This window comes from Aplidium turbinatum, chromosome 13 (genome assembly GCF_918807975.1).
Source record: "Aplidium turbinatum chromosome 13, kaAplTurb1.1, whole genome shotgun sequence".
NCBI lineage: Eukaryota > Metazoa > Chordata > Ascidiacea > Aplousobranchia > Polyclinidae > Aplidium > Aplidium turbinatum.
In genome coordinates this window covers 14,632,295-14,657,028 of record NC_137484.1, presented here as the reverse complement: position 1 = coordinate 14,657,028, position 24,734 = coordinate 14,632,295, and the positions used below count along the sequence as shown (strand labels likewise).

Sequence of the window (24,734 nt, the reverse complement as noted above, 5' to 3'; positions counted from 1 at the left end):
GTGGTGTAGAAAATACAACAGATATCATTGATAACTTATAAGGCAATATCACTTGCTTACCGAACACAGCAGGTCCGCGCGCTTTCGAAGGTGAGACCAAAGGTTGGCCGTTACCTCATAAGTTCTACGTGTGGTTTGGTAAACAACGACAACTTTGTTTTATCCACCAACAAGTAAAATTAATTTGACTGTAATTGTCATTCAATCGTTACAAGAATCATCAAAATATTCGAGAGAAGTGGAAATTCAAACAACTATCTATTGTGAAACGCAAGTGAACTTATTGCAAGCACAAGCAAATCTCCGCCCTTTACAATAAGCCACAATAGACCAGAAAGAATACTTTGCCAGGTTTTCGGAGATGAAAAATGCACTATTTACCAGCTCAGCAACTAAAAAAGGACAATGTATTTACAAGCAGGACAATCTGGGGCAGTGCATCGATACAAATTTAGCGATGACCCTTCATGGCAGCATAAAAACTCACAAAAGCGTCTAAAGAAAGCACGCTAAGTGGTCCCATTTTAAACGTGTTTAATTAGTGGCAATGTTCACATAACATTTTAACCCATTTTCCGATCAAGTTTATGCCACGTTGCAATGTGAAGAAATTAATCTGAAAGTTGTGTTGTGGGACTTCAACAGAAGCAACATGCCACAACAGCAACAGGAAAGTTAAGCTTGTATGGCAGGACGATGACGTCATAAGAATAGGACAAGAAAACTTATTTGTTTTGGGAAGTTTCATATTGGAAGCGTTATTAACAAAGCCATTCAAATGACATTAAATCCACACAAGGCAATAAAAAGGTTGTGATCTCCCTCCAACCGAAGATGCATGTTAAACAGCGTCAAAATGGTCTTTGTCGGAAAATATTTTGAGCAAAAACCAACACAAACGTAACATAAATGCTATTGATATGAGTTGAATAGTGTTCCCAAAACTGGCAGTGCACTGTGCAGAAGTCGGCTTTTCCATTTCAGTCGAGATTTTGCACCGGACGAAAAGGAATTCGGCTGCCTTGAGCTTTCCCGCCTTTTCTGGAATGAACTTTTCCTTTTCGAGATTTCTGCAAAATTGAAAATACAGCTCATTGTCTGGAGTATAAATTTTGCTTTTGAAGAAAGTAATTAAGACTTAGGAGGTATGGTCTACTGCCAGCTTGTGCTCTTATGTGATTTACCGGTGTATTATTAATTTATTTATTGTTTATCTCATGCAAAATAAAATTTATACAATAAGTAGAAGCTCATCCAGTTTGCGTTGATTAAAAAGTGTGCAAAATTCTCAGCAAAGATTCTTCCAGTCTGAAAGATATTTTCTCTGTAACAACTGAAAAGAGCTCCAATAAAAACATTTAATTGGTCTGTTTTAAGAAAAACTTGACGCAAATACAAAACTGAAACAATCACGGCGACATGACAGCTAAATTACACAACAAGCAACAACTTCGATATCAGGAACGAGTATACCTTAAAGAAAGGAATTCCGCCCACGTCAGGGATGGTAATGCTCTGGTTCAGGTTGATATCAACAGCAGATGTGGCACTGACTCCACTGTCACTCTAAAAAAACATGGATCACAGTTTGAATGTATCAGATGAATAGCTCGGTCCAACAAGAAATTCTCTTATAACTTACGGCATTAAACCCAATCAGCAAATTCAACGTCTGCAGACGTTGAATCAATGTAAAAACGACTGATTTGTTGACTGGGAACTCAGAGAAATAGTTAAACCTTACTCTGCAAGGTTTATCTTCTTCATTGTCATCCTCCTCCTCTTCGGTTGCTCCGTCTTCTTCCTGTGATTCTTCGTCAAGAATCCTTTCTCGGAAGTTGGTCAGGACATCTTCTTGCAATGGAGCGCGGGGGATGCGACTGGGATACTCGTACGCTTTCCTAGCTGGTGTGATTCCTGGAAACACATAATCAAAAATCACGGTCAAATCCTAGAATAGCTCTCGGTATGCAGTAAGTTGATATCAATTTTTGTGACGTAAAGCAGGTTTCCATAGAGGGTTTCCATAAAATTATTCGACTTACATTTAAAAAAGCGAAAGGAACACAATTCTCATCAGGGAAAAACGTATTTTGCATATGGTCACGACTAAAGCATGCTACAATCGAATGCTTGAATATTATGAATAATAAATATGTGCATTAATGTACCGGTATCTGTTTTAGGAAAAAATGGTAAGATACAAAACTAATAAAAAGTGAAATAGCAATTAAAATGGACAGGGGAGTTGCAAAAGCTGGTATTCAGATCTAAAAAAAAAACATTGCTAGTTAAACAAAATACCATTTATTGTACGGCTAATGGCCATTGGCTAACCTGTGGGGACTATCGTTTCAAGTCGTTCTTGGAAGCAATCATCCACTGCTTGAAGTATCGAGGTTTCGGCTTCCTCGATGTCTTCTTCCATTACGGTGATCTTGCTGCCCACTGATGAAACCAAATCGTTGGCGTCATCAATGTGTTGGTTCATAGATTGGCCGAGGGTGGTTACGTCACGGTGGCATTGGTTACTGAACGAGGAAACCACTTCAGAGGCAGCCTACAGAGGAAGCTCTGTTACAACCATGGGTTGCGTTAACAATGGAACAATAACGTGAAAAAATACAAGCAACTAAAGAAAATTTGCCATTTTTACATCGTTTTAACGTTACCCGAAGTACAAAATGGCAACGTTTGCTTAGTGGTTAATGAAACTTGCCAATAATTGCTTGTTGCCGTTTTCTATTTCAGTCTCTTCGTCTGAAGCCATCAGATTCATGATTGTGGATATAGCAACGTTGTGCATGCTGACGTTATGCCACAGGTCTTTGGCGTCTGCGCCAGTTTCTTCAAGATAAATTTCGATCGGGTCCACACAGTCCTTGAGAATCACTTTCGTCACCTGAAAACAAGTCAAAACCTTTAACAATGGTCTGATATTTTCAGTGTCGATTACGTGCCTTGAGCGTGTTTTGGTCCATACTAGATGAACACTCAACTTTGACAGCACAGACGCAGTGGCCAATTGGTTGAAACCTTCGCCGTTGGAGCCGACAGATCCGAGTTCGAAACCAGGACGTGTCAAAATAAAAAAAACTTTGACAATATATTGATCCGTGGCTCTCCTTTCCAAAAACGAACCAATGGTCCAAAGGGGGCAAAAACACAAAGTGTCATTAGAAAGCAAGTCCCATTGTGTGGCGTATATTGTGCTTGGCGCAGAGATGGCACAAAACGGAGATCTGGGCTGCCCTGTGCCCAAGCATGGGAACACTTTTCTAATTTACACCAAAGAAGTCAGAAAGCAAAATATGTCTAAGATTCAGAGTTACTTCAACAGCTTCGATCCAAAGTTATTCATTTTTTTTCAAAAACCAACAAACCTGTTCTTCTGTTTGCTTCACCCCAGCCTTTTGAACGGCGACATTCTCATGACTTTCCTTGGAAAAGGTCTCGGCAGATTGGTTTAGACTTTTCCCCTTGTCCTTGGTTACGTCGAATGCCATCATCATGTTTTCTGACAACGTTTTCATCTTCAGAAAACAATCACGTCAAAATTACGCTGTTGAACGTTAAATACAGAAGATTAAAAAGATTTTTCATTATTACGTTGAATAGCTACTTACGTTTGTTTGCATTTCTTCCATGACCCTCTGTAAAAAAAATTACGTTTTAGAGACAACAATGTTTAATAGGCCTACTTATGATAAGACACTGATTTTTAGCTTCATGCAGCGTTTCAATCACTGCAATATTAGCCAGTTATTGTCGGTCTGACGGTTTCAAGGCAATCGTAGTAGAGAATCAAGAAGTAAAATTGATATGCTGTGTAAAGCATGCAATAACACGGTAACAAAAATAAAAAGCAACAAGCCGCGGTCCAGCGATCAAGAAAGTGTCCCAACAATTCACCTCCTGCTTCTCTCTTAGTTGAGCATTTGTTGCGTTTATCTCGGCCACGTATTCTGCTACCGTCTCTTCGTGTCTTTTCGAAGCTGTGACGTATGATTCCAACTGCGTAGAAACGAAGTGCGCCATGATACCGAAGAAACAATCAAAAGAATGTTCACTGATGCGCCAAAAAATGTCTTAACATAGCTACATAAAGTTAACGAGGCTATACAAATACAGTTCAGTTATTCACAGACGTTCATGGGTTAACGCTCCAAAAGTTAAATCGACATTGGTTGACACTCTGAGTAATCAGATGCACTTTTGGTTATAAAACTACTGTAAAGTTAGACGGCGTGTTTCAAATTTTACTTGTTTTACCACTGCTGGTTTCCATGCAAAATGAAGGTAATTCGATGAAAAATAAGACGATTTTTGATAAGCACAAACCTGTTCACATTGTGATTTTGTTGACGTCTTTACAAGATCAACCAATCCAACTAAGTTCTTCACGACGCAGCTCAACTTCTTCCCTTTTCCCTCCCATTTGTTAATTGCAGTCTCAATGTTGTTCTGGCAAGGGAAAGTCAATTTATTGAATGTTGAAATTTTGAGGTTATATTTCAACAAAAAATTAATCGATTTCCATTTTCTGTTGTGGATTTATTAGATCTCTTTCTTTCAAGACCTTCTGTCTGATGTACGCCGAATTTGATCTCAAAACAAGAGTAGGCTACAAATTGTTGAGACCTTGATTAGTAAAAGGGATGTGCAACATCGCACATGGCAAGACATAAAGTGATAGCTGAGATGGAAATCAACGTCGCTTCTCGTAGGTTGTAAGTCACCTTTTGTTCAAATCACTCAGCAAATATGTCAAAGATGCAATACCTTGAGCTCTGACAACGCGTCATCATGTTCGTTGCGCCTGCTTTGCGCATTGGTGGAGATTTTATTCAATGTTTCGGCCGTTTTCTAAACAAACAAACAGTAAATTTTTCCGACACCTGATGATTTTTTTCTTTAACCATTGCACGAACCAAATACAGAATCAGTGTAATATGATCACAAGATTTTAAAACTTTTGTAAAAATAGGTTGTTGATCGTTGTTTACGATATGACGTTGAAGGCACTGCTGGTTGCATCCAGGAGCAGGGATATGTCCAGGAGTCAGTGTAAAATATAATTTGAACGCCACAGATTCCATGAAAACATTTTGTTGACTGGGTGTCACGGTGTCATGAAAATTATTTCAAGCGTTTTATACTTAACGCCGGTAAGAGCTGTTTCAAGTTTTGCACGGTTCACATAGCTAAGGGTGTGTTTTAATAAGAATACATCGGCGGACTATGAAAAGTGAAGAAGTAACAGTAAGGCTCCGACGTGAATGCTTCAGCTTGTATGGAAAACCACGTTGATTAGTATTCTCATGTCAACAAATATAAGCAGAAGTTTTCTGGTGTTTTGCAAGTATCGGTGATAAAGAGATATTCTACTTCAAATTTGCAAAATGCAATGTCACAGCAAAGAAATGTGTTACTACTTCACATAGCTACCTTGAAAACATCATTCATGGAAAGATGCAATGCTGTGACGCAAGCTGTCAGCGCATCTAGACTCTTGCCATGTTCCTGCTTCATCAAACCTGTAGAATCACATTCGAATTAGTTTAGGATAAACAGTTTTTTGTTTTTTTTAAACAAAAATAACTCATTTGGGTTTTAACATTCACCTGTAAAACCAAGAAAGTCTGAATATACAAATTAAACAAGAAAGCCTGTATGATTTGGATATGCACCACATCACGTGAAAAGCCTTGTAAATAATATCATGTATGGAAAAATCTTACAAAAAATACTTCAAAAGAGGCCTGCAATAGACTGGTCTAAAATCAGCTAATGGGAAAGCGTATGAGCTGAAAACTCTTATAGCAGAACCAAGAAAAATGATTGCACCTAAAGTCTCCTAGGTCATAGAGAATGAGGATTTAATTATAAAGCAAAGAGAATTTAATGAGTTTTATTTTAAAATTGAAAGATAATAATAGTCACATTTAGGCAGGGCTGTTATATTTTGCAACGCGTGGGCGTTGTGTGTCAAAACTATTTTAAACCATTTCATTGCATCACAACTGATATTGCAAAGAAATTCGCAAGATGGAATTTAATAATCGATTTTTCCTTGAAGTCACTCGTGACGTTTTGAGTCAGATTTGAACAACGCGTCAAGGCAGTGTTACTGTTTTGTAATCAGGATTTAGTTCAAATTAAATTACAATGACACGCGAAATACATTAAAATAAAAAGCACATACCCAATCCGTCCATTGTCTTCTGCAAATTGGTTTGATTCTGTTCCAGAGCCCCAACAGTGCCTTGGCAAAGTAAAGAAACGTCATCTTTTAACCTGGACAAAAATATAAAATTACATAGTCATTGGTCAGCCAATGCCAACAACCGAGTCAGTACAATTTTAAACAACTTAAACCTGTCAGAAGATGTCTCTCCCTTTTTCTTAATATCGCCAGGCAACATGTGAACTTCGACGGACAAACAATATTATTTTGCAATAGATTGAGTTTCGCCTTTAGCAACATGATCGTTGTTAACTTCACAAATGTAGATACAGACGACCTGTTTCAGCCTGACACTACAGGTTCGCTGTGGTAGTAGCGATTTGCACCAGCTTTCGGAACACAGTTCCCTAATGATGAAATGTCGTCAAAGCACATGAAAGCTAGTGCAAACCGCTACTACCACAGCGAACTCGCAGCACATGGCTAAAACAGTTCGTCTGTGTCTACATTCGTGAAATGTTATTTTGCTTGATGGAGTACAGGGTATCTATTGTAGCACTACATTGATTTGCTATCGCCATGGCAGAGGCAGGCCTTACTTTCCAGAAAAGGATCGTGCAGTGTTGAGGTTGTTCTCATGAACTTGCTTGACGCGATCGACTTTATCATGAACTTTTTCAATGTCGTCAGTTACAAGATCGGCCGCTTCCAAAAGCTGCAAACGAGAAGTCTGTAGTGACAAAGTGGTGACATAACCAAAAAAACATACCAAACATTATTATTTCGAGTTAATTATTTTGTTGAAACTTTACAGAATCAAACAACGATCCTTGGTTAAAGAGACAAGGAAATGAAGATACGGCGCAACTATAAGCATTCGTGTGACCGTTTTATCCGCGACATGTTAATAGTTAAAAGATAACTTTGTGATATCATGATACAAGAATGTGTATCTTTTCACGTGCAAATTTATCGTGATTGCCACGACAGAAGCAAGAGTAAAAGGTAACAGTCTTACACAGTTATGAACACACGGCACAGCTACAATCAAGATAAGGTTGACTGACCTGAGAGGCGTGGTTCACAGCGTCAGCAGCGTGTTCGATGTAGGCGTCCTTCAAACAACATTGTTCGGCAAGCTCTTTGCGGGTCTGAGTCAAATCCTGAGAAAGTCAACCAAACAAACAAGTTGAAGCATTACAACAGCAACAAAAGTTTACGGCACCCAAACTTCTATCACAAGTTTCCCGCTCGTTTTAAATTTTAAACTTAACTTTTTAAACACCAGGTCCACCACAATAATGCACATCAGCTATGAGCCACAGTGTTGAGAGGCTTAAGAGTTTGGGTTTCATATCTGCCGCTATCTCACTGACGTCATGTAGAATGTGCAGCCTCTCCGTCCGTTCCGTCAACTGAGCCGAGGTGTCGGTGAATAGCTGCTGGAACTTTTCAACGTCCTCCTCGCGTTGCTTCACTGTGGCAGTGAGCGACTCGATGCGCGACATCATCTCGCTGAAATCATAAAAAGGGAAAGTTCTAACAATAAATCCAAACTAAGTGGATTACGTTGATTTTGGAAAATCTTCCTCGGTGTTAAGGACAAAGCTTCAGTTTTAGAAAGTATTGCAAAAGAAAAGTTGCAGTGTGTTCACGATTCATACGCCTCGCACCAGGGCTCAACAAATCGATATACTTCAATGCCTGACGAGGAAACTTCGGGTCACATTGTCATGTGGCCATTTGACCTGGCCATAGGCATAAGAAGGAGATAGTGTGATGCATGAATAAAAACAAATATGATTGCAAGGACTTTCGTTGCGATAAGTCAAGTCAGTTGACTGGGTTTACATGGCGACCACTGCTCTCATGCTGCTCATGACAGCCTTCAAGTTTCGAAGAAGAAAAGAACGGGACGTTGCAAGCAACAATACGTGAACTCATAATACGTGAATTCAAGAAGGGTCCAATTCCCGCAAGATACTTTTGAGATAGGCTAAATGCGTTTCAATTATTTCGGTCATTTACATTTAAAGCTTTGGTAGAGAGTTTGCTCTGTTGAACCATAGACAAACAACACAAAGTAATTTTAGTGAGTTTAATATGTTTTATTATGCCTGTACAATACATGCCTGTACTTCACACCTCATGTGATCTGTTTCCCGCCGTATAATTTACTCGTAATCGTTCTTGTATGATTTGTTCAGTTTGTGTTTTTCCGTGCGAAGTGTCGTTACAGTTATAGTGCAAAGTCAAATTTATCTCGCAATTTTTCATTTTATGTATATTGCAGATTTAAGTAATTCCTGATGAGGACACACGGACGTGTCGAAAACGTTTGAGTTGATTTTTTAATTACCGTATGTTATATCTCTTTGTAATAAAACATGTTAAACCCGCTATAAAGCTACTTTGTTTTGTTTGTCTGTGGCTCATTTACATTTGTGGTGGAATTTCGATCATGACTATACGCTTAGATATGCCGGCAAAAAGTATTATGCCTGAAATGTCAGTCGGTGAAGATTCTGCAGAGAAACTATCGAAAAGTTGAAGCTCAATTGTTGGAGTTGGACCTTTCTTAAAATCAATAGAAATATTGAGGACGGTATTTTTCATGTGGAGGCTTGAAACAATTGGTCGTTTTTGCAGGCATCATTTAGAAGACACTAAAAGGAATCAAAAAAGCACAAAAAGTGAAATTTAAAAAAAAATAGAGTTGGGCCCTTTTTTAATTCACGCATTCAATTCAAACGTTGCGGTTTGGTGAAAATATTTTACGCTGGGGTTTGACAGAAAGCGTGGACGGCAGGACGTATAACCTAAGACTGCCTGCTGTAAATATCCCCTCATGATGAGGAAGGTGGAGTCTCCACTGACAAGGACAACAGGCAGTCGCTAAGCGTGCACTAACATCTAGCGGCATTATGAGAGAAGATACATTGGCCAACAAGTGACGTCACTCACCTATAAGTCTTCGGATCAACATAAACTCCATTCTTCTCGCGCAAAGCGACCACTTCCCTGCGAAGCTTTTCAATCTCGTCGTCATATTCCTGACAGAGAGACGAAGTTATTTTTACGCAAAGCTTTGGTAGGGAAACAAAATGTCAAGGAAACACATCACACCAGTTTCCACCAGACAAATCGGTCCGTTTTTATATTGAACCAACGTCTGAAAACCTTAAATCAATGTACAAATTGATTGAGTTGTTGGAAATTACTTCTAAACATTACTGCAACGGACCTTGATCAATGCTCGCTTGGTCAGTTTCTGGTTCACTCTCGGTTTGTTGTGGATGTTCTTGGCCCTTGCTGCGTAATCAAGGGTGCTCAATGTTTCCTCTAAATTGTCACTCCCTGGAGAAATGGTAGCAATGATGGAGGTCTTTGTTGCTCCTCCCAAGGAGTCCTGAAGGAGTCTTGTTAGCTTGCTCTCTCTGCAAAGAACGTAAGAAAACATTAAAAATGGAGCTTCATAAGTGCAGCCAATGAGCCTGCAATGCATACAAGAGTACCAGTCGACCAGGTACACATTTTATAAGTTTTCAATATGGTTAATAAATGTTTAAATGAAAACTTAATAAATGAAACTATCACTATTAAAGGTTAAGTTGATTCCTGAATGCTGTTTGGTCTTGAATCTACAGCACGAGAAACAAGGGCACAAGACCGAACAACTCCTACCTGTACGGGACATGTGGTGCGCGGTCTACAAGGGCAGTTATGCAACGACCGAGGGTTAGTAAGCTCTGGTTGATATTTCCTGCTTCGCGAGCTCTCTTGTCTACCGCCCCTGATCGTCCTATGTTCTCGCTTCCGGCTAAATCAACCTAGAATTATGGTGATTAAAGAGTTAACACAACAATAAAGTTTATATTTAAATGTGGTTCAGTTGATATGCAGCGTGCTTGAACTGGCTCAATGAATGCTACAATATCTTTAAAAAAGTGATAATTTAAGCACGTCATGTCCATAAAAAAATATTCAGTTATACAGTAATAGTATGATAAAGAAATGTATTCAGAGCTTGTCACGCCAATGTCGGAGCCAGATAAGAGCATTGTATGTAATGTTTTATAGGGAATTGTCAGGTAAGAAATATGAACGGTGCTCACTAAATTGAGTTTCCCAATCTTAACCAGTTCCTCTTCTTCCATATTGCTGTGCGTGATGTCTTTCGTGTGGACGGTGACCGAGAACACACTATGAGACCTGAAAGCAAACGAAAACGAGAGAATAAACTTGCAAATGGAGCAAACTTGATGTTGGTGTAAAATTGTAACGTTCAACCCACAGTACGCTAGTTAGTAAGCGTTACGTTTATAGGCGACTCTTTAAAAGTGGAACTTACCTGCTTGAAAATTCGTTGAGGTTGGTTGCAGCGGTTCTCCGTTTAGCAGCCCCTTGTTGTAGTATATCGTAAACATCAGATTTATCACGTACATGAACTTCTGTCAAACCTGATACAACCACGGAACCCTAGAATTGTAATTCCGTTCAAGATGCTTGTTAAAACCTACATTGCTCGATCGACAAAAGCAGCTGGCAACATACCAATCAATGCATACACAAAAATGAAACAAAATGGTGCAAGGGTTAAGATTAGCGATTAGCGTTAAGATAGGCCTCTACTAAGCTCCCGGCGACCAGGAAGTTATTAAATGGTCTCCGAATCTACCGTGCCGGTAGGCCATGTTTGGTCACCGGCTTGCACAAGCCAACATTTCTTCACTCCATTGGTATTTGAAACTTTTTTTCTCCATTTACGTTCGTACAAAAAATTTTTTTCTTCTTCACTCCCATTCACAATCTTTTTCACAAACAACTAGGGGTGTTCAATTTCGATTTTCGATTCGATTTCGATTAAGGTGATATTCGAAATTCGTTTTTCGTATCGGACATATTCGAAATTATAGCCGCCCTTTCGGCTGAACGCTGTTGAAAGAAACGCGAGTGAAGCGAAATTTGTCTTGTCGCATTTTGCAAGCGAAAAAAGACTTCGACGCATGCGCATCGTCGATCACGTGACTATCACACGTTTTCGCGGGTTCAATGGCCAGGGATGCCAGGTTGGCATTTTTAATGCCAAATTTCTCTCAAGAATGAAGATAGCTAGGTTGTGCAATAGCAGAAAGTGTAGGCTGAGCTTTGTCGCAGTTTTATTCATTTTTTACCGAATCCATAGGTGCCTAAGCCGTGGGGGCAGGGCCGTAGCCAGACCGCAGAGCAAGGGGGGGGGGGCAACTTTTGTTTAGGGGGGGGGGCCGAAAAAATTTAAATGGGCAAAATCATTATAATTGTAGCTGTTGCTTGAGAATGTTGAGATTTTGCCAAGGAGGAGTGAAATTTTTTTTAGGGGCGGCAAGGCCCCCCTGGCCCCCGAGTGGCTACGGGCCTGCGTGGGTGCCAGGCCCCCACGCATATTTCTGTGTGGGGGCAACTTTTTATGCTGTATTGAATATTGATACATAAAACAATAGATGAACTAGCGATCGGCAGCAGGAAAACACTTTTTGAATGCAAACTGCAACAGCTTCGCGATAAATAATCACTATGAACGAGTTGCGATGCTACAATCCAACACCAGACAACAAAATCTGTCATTTTTACATTGATTTAATGTCTGCAGACGTTGAATCAATGTAAAAATGACAGATTTTGTTGCCTGGGACATAGCAAAAATCTACCATTTTGTGTCGATTCAATGTCATCAGATGTTGAATACACCCAAAAACAACATAATTTGCTACGTAGACGGAGCGTCCGTTTAGCTTTATGCGCTTGCAAACATACTCGATGTCACTTTCGAGTCGAAACCTCTGCACTCTGCAGTGAAATGTCGCGGCAGTGAATCGCTCGCTGTGAAAATGAACTTGAAGTGTTTGGGATCCCAGCGACCTCGGCTCCAGCGGAGCGATCGTTTTCAAAAGCTGGCCTGACCGTCACGAAGCTGAGATCCCGACTGCCGGGTGACCATGTCGATCAGCGTGTGTTCATAAACACCAACATGGGCCTGGAGCTGTAGAGGTTATTTTGTGTTCTTTTTTCGCAAATTTTCATGGCTTTTTTTCGCGTTTTCTAGCGAATTTTCATGTTGTTTCTTTCAATAAAATCTCATTTTGCAGTTTGGTGAATAGTTGTGATATTCGAAATCGAAAACAAATTGAATTTCGAATATTCAAATAATCGAAATTGAACACCCCTACAAACAAGGCAGTCTCCCACGCCGACGAGAAACTCTGCTGACAAAAGTTACGCAAAAGTCTTAAGCGTCGAGCCGTCGACCTATAAAAACTCGAAGACTGGCTCTACACCTGCATGGGGAGCAGTGCATTAAAATACAACTGCAAATATAGTTTAGGGCCTTGTTTGCGTTGCTCTATCCTGAGAGAAGATCTAGAATCTTAAATCTAGATTTTTTTATTTTGGCTGCCGGGTGCGAGAATGTGGTAGCCGGAAAGAAGCTGTGGTATGCCATGCTTGGTTGCCGGAAAACTAAAGGAGCTTGGAGGCCTGCGATAAGCTGGTGCACCAGTTAAGGCGCTAGCATTCCAATTATATGATTCTGGTTCGATAGCCAGCTTATTCTGGTTGTTAAAAAAACACCGCTCACTTTTACCAAGACAGTGCCAAACGTATAGTGTAATAACTAATAAAAACCTTTTCTTCTCGTCTCCGATGTTTGGATTAAGTATGGGCCTGCCTTTTTAAAAGTGAAACAATGCACCTTGAATTATATTTAAAACAGTTGTTTACTTTACGACTGTTGTCTTCGTAAATCTTCATCTTCAGCATATCGGTGGAATGTGAAAGCAAATCGTAAATCTCTTCGTTGTAGATTTCTAAAAGAGAAACCCGGACACTGAATTCACTTCCCGTCTGTAAGAAACCACACAAAGTTACACCATACCGCCTGTTGAACAAAACAATCCAAAACTGTAAGAACTAGCAATAAAGTGTAAACTAGAAGTGTTTTTTTCACATGTGCCACGGCGAGCCTACTTGAGGTGAGAATAAAGCCTGAAAAAGAAGATCATAAAGAGGTTTTCAATTTCATGTTAAATGAAATAAAAATCTGCTTTTGATGACCGTTAGTTCATTTCACAATCCAGCACAGTATCTCTCGCAGTAAGAATTAGACCAAAAGTCGAGACCAACCATGCAAAAAATACAAACTGTATTTTATTTGCACATAATCCAGTGTCCAAACATCATATATCGTATGCTCTAATTAAGCGGCTAGATAAAAAGTGTAATACTGTAGGCTATGGTAGGTTTGCTGGTAAAAAGATAAAATGACAACTAGGTTGACCTTATCGAGGCAGTCAAACAGTTGACTGAGAGCTCTTGGTATTATTCCTGCTCTAGGATCAGTATCCCACATATAATCTTCTCCAATCGTTCTCTCCCCTTCCATTGTGTATGTTTTTCCCGTTCCAGTTTGGCCGTACCTATACAGAACAATGTTAAAACATATATACTTGAAGAAAAGTAAGGTATGATAATGTGCAAATTTCAGTCACAAAATCAAGTCCAAAAAGTAAAAAGCTAGTTGAATAAAAACAAGCCCATAAACAAGAAACCTGCAAATCTAAAAAAAAATATACACAAACTCAAACAAATACAAGCCCAGGTTTGCGGGAAAACGGTAAGGTTAGCAACACTGTTCCACACACTTTTGAGCGTGAACCCAACATTAAACTTTACATTGTGAAGTTGCAAGAGTGGAAATAATGAGATATAATTTGTGATGACACTTGCAGTCTTGCAGTGTTATGCTGAGTGCCACGAGGGCCGCAGTGCTATATCCAGTTTAAAACAAAAAATCATGTGTCATTACTTAGGTGACATCTTATGTCAAACAGTATATAAGTTTTATGGGCTATAAAGTTTTATGTTTGAGAATGAATTTTAACAAAACTTTACAAAACTGAAAAAGCAAAGTAAATTACACATTGATCAGTGCTGCAAATTAGAATGAATTGTTTTAAAGCAATTAAAATTAAATGACCAGTTGACCACTTACGCCAACACTGTGCAATTATAACCAGCTAGCACATCCTGCAGTTGACTTTCAACAACATTCTTATAAACATCCAGTTGAGTGGAGAGCGGACCGAAAACCTGTAAGTTTATGCATTGTGATGCATATGTTTGCAAAATCCAATAGCCTACTTATACACTATGAACAGAGACAACGTTACTTTATTATCCACAAATATGAACAGCTGTCCAAACCTTTTTGGTGAATAAAACTAACAGGTACAGATGCCAACTTTTATCAAGGTTTGCGGAGAAAATTGCTTTATATCATTTAAAACTGAGTTGAATAAAAAACAATGGTCAACTGTTTTTTAGTGTGTATGATAATAAATATACTGTATCACAAATTTTTCAAAACAAATGCTTGTAATCTAATATCTGTAAACTCTTGATATTAGAATACTACCCTACCGTGACAAGTCTCTTCCATTAAATATATGTATGTAATGACTCTAGAGCACAATACCCGATCAAAGTTGTAAACTTTTGTCTGCTGCGAAGCTGTCAATCCCAAAGCTGTGGTACTCGTTGCAACATGAACTTCACGAGTTTTGTTATTGCATTCAATGACTTTCTTCACTCGGTGTGATCTTTCTGATTGATTGATGGGCCTGAAATCAATTGTGAAAACCAATAACAAACTTCTTGTTTTGAAATGTTAATAAAAACAATAATTTATTTCAACATTTATAGAGCACTTTCGAATAAAAGATTTACAGTGCATTAAGTGTGTATTGGCATGCTGACATAAATTGTAAACTGCACTAGGCCAGGGGTGAGCAAACTTATTCAATATAATATGAGTCACTTGCTGAAACCTGCAAACACCCACAAGCTGCAGAAACATGTAGCGTCTGTAAAATTGATCAACAATGCAAGCTTTATGTAAAACAACTTAACAAACGTCAAAAACAACAAATGCAATATTTGGTTTTTGTTTGATTTGACGATGTGTTGGTAAAGGTGTACTGTATGCTATGAATTAATTCTCCTAAGTAAGTATTCATTTGTTGGGATGGCACGATGTTATGATTTTACAAAGTTCATTTCAGAAAATGAAGACTCACAACCATATGTTTTGCTAAATACAGAAATGTCGTGTACTGGGTTTTTACTCTTTAGAGAACCTTTCTTTGAAACTCAATTGTAGAGTGACATTCACTCAATTTTTTTACTAGAGATGTACCGATACCCAATTACCCATAGGCGCCGACTTTTATTTTTGCACGAGGTGGCGGATAGCACAATATGGCAACCTAAAAACTTTCAAACGGCATGTTTTTGTTTGATTTTTACTTAGTGTGTTTCGTAGATGCAATTGTCTTTTCACACCTGATTTGTAGCTCGATAATTTACAAAGCAACTTTAAAACAAAGCACAGGAGGTATGTCGTGAATTTTATTGTTATGTTGCTGCTCTGACACTTAACATTTGGCAAAAGTATTTTTGCGAACAGAAGCTCTGTCAATCCAACTGTTAATCAACTGGTCAAGTTGTCACCGTGAAGCTTCAGCTTGATAAACATTTAAAATTAGGACGTGGTTCAATCGCTGTTGCGTCATGGTAGATCGCAAGTAAGTTTTTATGCGCCTGAGTGCACTAAACGATCACTCCACATAATGCAGACCACGTTTGGAAGCATTAATGAAATTATTTCATTGCTTGCAAATAGATCAAGCAGTTGCGACATAGTTGCAAATCGAACAGAATGCTCTATCTTTGCATCTATCGTATTCTAGCCACGGGAATTCGCTCTCCCACGATTTTTATAGCTTCTCCCTTCAATAGCGATTATCCTGCTCGTGCTCGGTCCTTCCACCTCCCTGATCGTGCTAACGCCTTTTGGCAGTGGCACACTTTCGTTTCGTTCAGGCGTTAGGTCACTTTCATGCTGGCTGAAATCCTGACTAGACGCAACAAAAAATGACTCAATGGAGGGCTGCAATTTCGAACGCTTTTTCGGTGGCATCTTTAAGCTGAATAAAACTGGAGTGTCGGCGAAAACTTTTACTGGACAACTTTTCGTAATTTTTTCTATCATGTAACCAGGGAACAAGCAACTCCTATGTCAGACCAATAAATTCCCGCCTCACAGTTTGTCACGCAATGTTACTGCATGAAGTACATAACAAAGTAGAAATTAAAGCATAAAGTAGATGACAGTACACTCCAATTGAAATCGGAAAATAATTCAAAATGCAAAATCTTGAGTAATTGAAAAAGGTTGCTTAATTATTATTGGGAATTGGCAGGGGGTGTAGCTTTCCTCGAATAGAATCATGTCAACGTGTAAATTTGCAGAACGTTAAAACTACTACTTTGCTAAGTGCACTTTTTAAATAAAACTCAAAAAGTTTCGAAAGTTGCATTTTTTTAATGAAATTTGAAAATAGATATTCATTTATTCATTTACGGGGTGGTGCTATCAATCATCGAGATAATTTTATTTCCAAATATTTTATAGCTGGCATAATTTAAAGCGATATTATGAGCAGTTTAAAAATTTTCAAAAAAGACTTTTGAGGTAGGCAATGGAAAGATCGTATTTTGTTGATTAATAAATCACATTGTAAACCTAACGAATGTAACAATGACTTATGACAAGTAACAAATAAAACGATCGCAACAACAACAAGGAAAAAACTGGTAGCCACGTGTTGCGTAATCTTCACGTAGCTTGCTTGATGTTACGCGAGTATAATGCTTGTGACAAAAACAATCATTTTCTTCGCAATACTGTATTGGTTCACCTCTTGCTTTACGTTGACTTGAAGCGAAAACCAATCATCAAAAAAAGATTTAAATGTCCGTTCAAATTGCATTTATTTGCAGTAAGTAATGTAACCTAAACGGGGTGGCTGCCACCTCGCCACAGCAGTTACGGGGTGGCGTGGCCACCCCATAACCCGGTAAGTCGGCGCCAGTGCCGATACCAATATTTTGGCCGATACCGATATCACTTTTTAGGCCGATACCGATATTTTGGCCGATACTTTAGTGTTACAAAAAGAAGCAATTTTGGTATTCGCAAGTAATTATACCAAATGCTAAGCTTTACCTTATTTGCACAAAACTATTAAAAAAAGTTTTGAATTGGAAATAAGGTAAATAAGTAAAATATGCAAATAAGGTAAAACTTAAAGCACAAGATCAAAAGTAAAACCACAAGATCTGGTGTTAAAACACAAGCCATGGCACCACCACGACTGACACAGTGACAAATTTGTCTAAAACCAAAAAATCCCCAAAATTCAAAATTAGTTGTGTTCATGTTTGGCGCTTAAAATAAATCAATTCCAAAATACGCCACAAAACCAACCAACTTTGGAAATTTATAGAGCAGCAAGGGGAACTTCAAATGGGCAACATTAGGTGCTAAAGGGGCAATATTACGTCATTATGAGTGACAATCAGGGTTGTTGGTATTTTACCCAACCCAAAAAAACCCGGGTGGGTTTTTTTAATAAAACCCACTTAAAAAAACCCAAAAAAACCCATAAAAAAGCCCAGAGCATCATATTTGTCCAGTTTTTATAAGAAAATTAAAAAAATGAACAAAAACACTACAAAGCACTTAAAACAAACTTTAAATTAGGACTTAAGGATGTGATTGTGAAGTAAATTTCCGAGAATAAACTGAAAACGCAGTGGATATTGTGCTGTACACAAAAATTAAGTAGTGTCACTTTGTGTATACTACACTAAAACTCATTTATGCAAGAAGGCCTTATAGTTAAACTGGTGAAAGTACTACTCTACTGTAGTCTGTATATATGATGTGTAATGCAATTTAGGAGGCTATTTACCAATTACAGATTCTGGATTCTAATGCATGGCTCTTTCAGAGCATTTGCCTAAATGGCCATTGGCCACGCAATTGCTCATCCATTACTATATATAATGTATAATGATAAAAAATATTTAAACATGATGGCATAAATGCTCCTTGCCTTCAAATCTAAAGCAAATGATGCAATAATGTGATTTCTACCACGGTAGCATCAACTTGGTATAGAAATCAGTGGATGATGCAACATCCAACTTGATCTTGAAATTAATGGATGATGCAACATTCAAGCAACAACAGCCCTAGTGCATTATTTTATTGAGTTATGCAAGCATGTACTGTGAGTGAAAGGCACTTCATTCGTAAAAAGTAGTTTTGAGGTGAAATAAGCATGAATCTACTCTTTTTTAAAAAAACCCAAAAAAACCCGGGTTTTTTTAAAAAAACCCGGGCGGGTTGGGCTTTTTTAAAAAAAAACGGGTTTTTCTCAACCCTGGTGACAATGGACGGATTTGGAAGTCCTTGGCACTTGAAGATTCAAGAATCTAATCCCAACTCATTGTTGTGTCATAATAGCAGGTTTTAGTAATGAAAGGCCACCGTGATTGAGGACTGGGGTATAAGGGAAGAAACATTACATCATAATTGGGGTTTCTGAAAAATTAATGAAGGGTTTGCGCAAACTCTCCAAATAGGCTATCATAATTGATAATAAGATGGAAAATGTAAACCAAGTCATTTGTGTAGTCGTACAAAAACTATTCGACAAGTAATGTGCAACCTAAGGGCGGTAGACACTTTAACATATTGATATCTCATTGAACCACAAACCATCAACCAATCAGAAGCTACGCTGTTCATGACATCATCAAGGTTGCGTTTCTCGGAACAAAGGAAAAATGCAACTTCCCACTACTGCTATTGCTCTTGTTTGTTGTGTAATTACCAAAAAAGTTTAAAGTAGGCTAATAATCAACTCTCTGGCTGAATGCTAAAATGGTTACAATTGGGGGTCTGCTACTATTCGGTGAGTTCCTAACGTCTAATCCCTAACCCTAACCCCTAACCCTAAAACGGCAATGATAATTAGGCTACGGTACCCAATAATTTAAAAAAAAAATTGAAAAAATCCCCCATTAAGGGATCGGACTCACCGAAACGGGCCGTTCCGCACAATTGGACGGACAACCTAACATCTGATGGTTCGTGGTTCAGGTTCGTTCAATTGGATATCAGTATGTTAAAGTTCCTACACCTAAGGACGCTTGTCCTTTGGTTGAGAAGCTTTTGCCAGGCCAAGACTACGCAGGTACAAAAAATGTATAATTTTGCATCGTTTTTACGTTGCTAAACGTTTAAAAAACCCATGTAACTTGGTTGTTTTCAGTAAGCTGGTTCTATCAGTTTGTGATTTAATTTCCACCTTTCGTTGTAATAAACTCATCAAGCTTAAACAATGTCAGAGTAAGTAGGCTGCGCATTGCGCAACGAACTCCCACAGCCACAGTTATCACCACTTGCTGCTGACAAGTCAAAAAAAACATCTATGTCTTTTGATGTTGCCGTTTGCGTCACATTTTTGTGTTTTTTTTAATAGTGATACTTGCTCTTGCTATTTCTGTTACGTTTAGATGATGTCACGTCATTATGCCGATTTGAGATATAATTTAATTCATGACGTTGTATGAATGAAAAACTTTTACAAGTTATAGGCCTACTCTGCTAAGAGTAAAAAAGAAACACAAACGATAAATATTGGAGAAATTGAGTCTCCTTACACAACAGAATCGAACAACGCAAAACTGCTGAAACAAAACGTTTTGTTTAAGTGAAAGAATCACTGTAAGCAACCAATGTTAAAACGTGCACACAAGAAGTCATGGGAGTGTGACGCATCAAAAATTTGAACAGGATGTTATTTTTCTACATCAATGTGACGTTATAGTTACTACTTTAAAAAAATTATATCTTTGCTTCTGTAGAAAATCCGCGGCAAACGCCTTTTTTACGTGTTTAGTATCGGCCACAGTATCGGACAAATTTTACCGATACCGATATTCAAAAAATGGCCGAAATCACCGATACCGATATATCGGTACATCTCTATTTTTTACCATCATATCTTCTTGCATTTTAATCTGTTTGATTTTTGCAACAGACATGTTTCTAATATAAACGTTTGACAAGAGGATAGCCAGACCCATATCACTGACCATTTACAAGAATATTAAATATGAATTTAGCTACTACAAATCTGGCTTAGACATTTGGAACTCCAGGCTAGTTGCACTAGGCTTCACCATCATTTCTGTGTTCAACATGTTTGAAATTTGTATTTGCATGTTGCGGCACTGTGACCATTACCCTTCATAAATCAGTCATGAGACAATTGTTTTATGACTCCAAGTTGATGATATTTTCAAGTTCACATTAAGAAGATGCTGTGATGAAGCTAAGCAAGTCTTTGGTCATGTTGTCAATTGACACTTGTATTCTGCTGAAATTTTATAATTTTTGTGTCGGAATAGCCATTATATAAACTGTTTAGCAATCATAAATTATTACCGGTACCCTACTATGAACTTCAGAAAAACTGTAATAGCACAGACATTCACTGAACTAATCAAATGACAAGCAATCATGACTAATTATATTGTTCAAGTAGGTAATCATATGATGCCAGTTATCCATGCAGCACTTACCTGCATCGAACCGTAACTTGTACTTTTTCATCCGCTTTAGAATTTTTACTAGCCATTGCTTTAGAAAAAAGCTAAACCACAATCTCAAAATAAGCTGGAAAACAAAGGTAACTATAATATTTAAAAGCCATTCTTGACTTTCACAATTGTGGAACTGTTCAAGGTAGAATTCAGGAGTGTGTAAATCGAAAAATGGCAACAATATTCAGACCAGTAACAAAAGCTGTTGTGCACTTTTTCCCGCCGTTTATATATTTGTTTTGTAGTAGTGATATTGTATATGGACAGCTTTGTCTGATGCAAATAAATAATAATTAATTAACCGAACTACGTACGTACCGTAGCCTATATTGTACAGTTAATGTACTTGTTCAAAGAACCTCATAACTCTTTGTTACTTTGTTGTGTACCGGTACGTTTTTTTGGCAAGAGCACTACAACAACGAAGCTGTATCATTCTCAATTTCAATTTTTATTTTTTGCTGCTGGCGGAAACATGTACAAAACGGCAAAGTAAACATACGAATTTGACACCAACAAAAGGGAAAGATGGCAAAACCCAAAAGTTTAAAATATACATCGATAAAACAGTGTTACCACTATCCTAAAGTTGCACAGCCACCAAACCTAGAAGCGAAATAGAAAAAAAAAACTTTATTAGAAAAAAAAAACTTTATTCTCTAGCATTTTAGTTGGAAATTTATTTGAAAATACTCCAAAGAAACTCTATCCCTCTCAGACACCGAAGTAACCTGTATGTCATCGAAAGCATTCTCACATCATCTTCACTACCGTACATTTTTCATCATTCATGATCAATTGATCATCACTTTAATATCATGCTCAAATAATAATTAATGCAAATTCCTGAACTTATCAGTTATCAATCTCTATTCTGTGGTTTTGCCATTTTTTTGTTGTTGTTGGTTTTGTTACCGTTCAGCTTTTTCACTGCTGTTGTTTTCCTACAAAAAAAAAATTAAATTGAATGGTCCTCAATAATAATTGAGCAAATTCAACTGAGACTGCGTGGGTGTTTGGAGAACAATGCGATAACTCAGACCACAAAGGAGCAACTAGAGTATAGACCAATATAAAGAAATCTAAGTGACTACATTCAGAAAAGTGCCTCGAAAAATTTCAATCTAAGCGAGGTGCCAAGCTTGCTAAATTGCCACAACCTAGAACCTACAAAACCTATCTCGAAAAGACCGCTACGATGACGTCATGTTTCGATTAGACCAATCAAAATTTAGATTTTACGCTAAATATGTTTTCATAGAAATCTGACAGCAAGCCAAACGGGTCCCACGATTGACCCGGAAAACTACATCAATGATGAACTTACAAACAGTGCACGGGAAAAAACAACAAAAATAAAAGTTGGAAAAACCACATTGAAATTTTTAGGCCCAAAAATATGAAATGATTTACCTTGAGAAATAGTTGGGGCTACAAGTATTAAAACTTTCAACAAAAAAAAAATTATTATATGAATGAACTTGGTTCGTGACTGTTTTTATTGTTACAACATTGACGATTGTTTCGGATTGAACATTGTTGGTAGCAGCTTACTACATGGGCCTACTACTCACCAACTGGTGCTATGTAGCCTACTATTCCTACTTATTAATGGCTGCAATCTTATTAAATGTACTCAAGTCGGCCTATAAACTGACTGATTTTGTTAAATTATGAAGTTACGAACTACGATAGGCCTTCTTTTAGTGTTTTTGCTTCGTCCTTTATGCTAGCAGTTCCCAGTTGTTGTTTTTGCATACCGTCGGTGTTTTTTTCTCTTCTTTGTTTTTTTTCTCGTAGCCTACTGCTTTTGTAGGGCATGATATTTTTTGAGGTTTGAATAAAACCACATGAATTCACTTTTTTGTTTACATTATTACGGAACCTATGCTTATCTTGTTTGCAACGTAATGCCGATGCTTTACATTAAAAACATGGGAAGCAGCTGACTCGATTACTGATATAGTCTTTCGCTGCTTCCTGCCTGTTGTTTTTTGTTTTTTTATTATATTTATCCTGCATTGCGGGAAAGCGGACTTGAGCGCTATGCATCGGTCTACGCCTTACGACGTACACCTGACCCACGCTGTAGCCGACTGCAATGTATGTTTCCGGTTGTCTACTCTATTTATGACTTAAATTTGGTAGGCTACTACCCTGTCTACTACTACTGTCTACTACCCATTAGCCTACTCGAAATCGATCACTGGGTAGCCTAGAGGCAATTATCGTAAAGTTTTTTGCCCAGAGAAACAACAGCAAGTGCGGGTGGCTGGAGTCGAACATGCAGGCTCTCGACCAGTGGCGTAGCCAGAAAAAATTTTTGGGGGGGGCCAATTATTTGATGAATTGAAGAGAACGACAAAATGTTTGATTTAAGACATCACCACCTGATGTGCAGTGGCGCATCCTGGTGGGTTAATCAAGGGAAGCAATAAAGCTGGCGGGGGGGTTAGAGTGTGCCGAAGGCACGCGTATTCTAGGGGGGTCCGGGGGCATGCTCCCCCGGAAAATTTTTGCAAAATTTCACTTAAATAATGGATTATAACGCTTTCTGGAAACACTTTCAGGGCAATATTTGTATGAAACTTATTAGCAGATAAACAGCTATTAACTTATTAAAGGTAGCTTTTATCTACACACAAACGGGCAAAAACTGCGGCTAAAATTAGAGAACACAAAAAACTCAGCTACACAAAAACCCTACAGAGTAAGCGATTCTGAATTGCTTCCACAGATTAGTTAAAAGAAGCGTAAATCGCGTAAACTTTGCGCGATTTACGATTTGCAAAATTTATTGGTGTCTTTTTGTGTGTCTAAAACAGAGGTGACGAACCTGCGGCCCGCGGGCCGCATGCGGCCCGTCAAAGAATTTTGTGCGGCCCGTAAACAATTTGACAATCGCTCATGCGTTAAAGACAAAAGACATCTCAAAGCTGTTTTATGCCTTCACTGGTACACCTTTCCTTTGCTATTTTCTTGCCCTAAAGTCCAGTGGTTCCCAACCGGGGGAGAATTCCCCACTAGGGGAAAAATTTTCAGGGGGAATTTGGTTTTAGGATTGTAAACCTTTTAAGCCTAGTAAGTTGGCCTAGATTAGAGCGTTAAAGAGGAAATTATTATTAGATTAACTCCCGATTATTTAAGTGCACTGACAATCTGACATGGATGCAATCCATCACGTAGGCCTACTCCTTTTTCATTTAAATACTGGATGGCTTTCATGAGGAAACGTAACCAAACGAGTGTTTGAGCTCATAGACAAGCTTAAATTATTTTTTGACTTTTAAATAAAATTGAAATTTGTTTGTGGATTGCTGAATGATGACAGATGGATTAGATTCCTTTCTTATTTGGTTGATATGTTTGGTCCATTGAATAAACTAAATCTGAAAATGCAAGGGAAAACACCAATATACGGTATATATTCAATTGCCATCTCTGTTTAAAGCAGATTGCTCATCAACATGGGTTATCTGTATCCATGAGCCATTGACATATTTATACAATGGAAATTTACAAACTGTAGGCTACTGCTTCCATGATGGTTCAAGGAAGGTTGGAAGAGAGTGATTGATTTATGTCATCGTCATTTGGAGATTGTCGGTACTAGAAGGCTCTGCTGTCTTCTTCGCGAGGGGAGTACGTTTTGTCTGGCCTCTACATTTCGACCAGGCTGGTTTGGGTGGCCCTTCCAGGAGTAGATACCAGTACCGTTCAGCATTTAAAGATGCTTTGGAAGCTTTCACCAGCAAGCTTGATAATAATTGAAAGAGAAAAGTTAGAATGAACAATTGAACATGTTCCCATGTTTAAAGAATTATCATTGGTGCTGGTTGTTGATGGCAAAGAACAAGTTCTTCCAGAGTTGGAAAAAGAATTGACTTTGCAACATCTCACAGCATTAGAATTAGAACTGGAATTCATTCGATATTTTCCTAAAATTTATGACGATGAGCTTGATTTAATACAAAATTCATTCACATTGCTGGTG

General features: G+C 38.2%; 1 protein-coding gene across 1 annotated transcript; it reads right to left on the bottom strand.

Moving 5' to 3' along the window:
• Positions 1 to 202: 202 nt before the first annotated feature.
• Positions 203 to 20,813, bottom strand: LOC145782091 (kinesin-like protein KIF11-B). Its single transcript, XM_082593831.1, has 25 exons — positions 20,720 to 20,813; positions 14,697 to 14,841; positions 14,214 to 14,311; positions 13,500 to 13,638; positions 12,944 to 13,066; positions 10,539 to 10,666; positions 10,303 to 10,399; positions 9,872 to 10,017; positions 9,432 to 9,624; positions 9,152 to 9,240; positions 7,564 to 7,702; positions 7,255 to 7,350; positions 6,787 to 6,902; positions 6,206 to 6,297; positions 5,449 to 5,537; positions 4,783 to 4,866; positions 4,342 to 4,464; positions 3,913 to 4,014; positions 3,627 to 3,653; positions 3,384 to 3,533; positions 2,720 to 2,902; positions 2,338 to 2,560; positions 1,745 to 1,917; positions 1,474 to 1,566; positions 203 to 1,070 (listed from the first exon to the last, which is right to left on the bottom strand). The coding sequence occupies exons 1-25, from the start codon at positions 20,773 to 20,775 to the stop codon at positions 981 to 983; spliced, it is 2,994 nt and encodes a 997-aa protein (XP_082449957.1). The 5' UTR covers positions 20,776 to 20,813; the 3' UTR covers positions 203 to 980.
• Positions 20,814 to 24,734: the final 3,921 nt, after the last annotated feature.

What these genes read in the sequence shown, in the direction of transcription:
- LOC145782091 (XM_082593831.1), bottom strand. Translation starts at nt 20,775, where the DNA reads ATGGCTAGTAAAAATTCTAAAGCGGATGAAAAAGTACAAGTTACGGTT. An exon ending in TATAATTGCACAGTGTTGGC is followed by an intron (nt 13,639 to 14,213) that starts GTAAGTGGTCAA and finishes TGTTCTGTATAG; the next exon opens with GTACGGCCAAACTGGAACGG. An exon ending in GGCTGCACATTCTACATGAC is followed by an intron (nt 7,351 to 7,563) that starts GTCAGTGAGATA and finishes TGACTTTCTCAG; the next exon opens with GATTTGACTCAGACCCGCAA.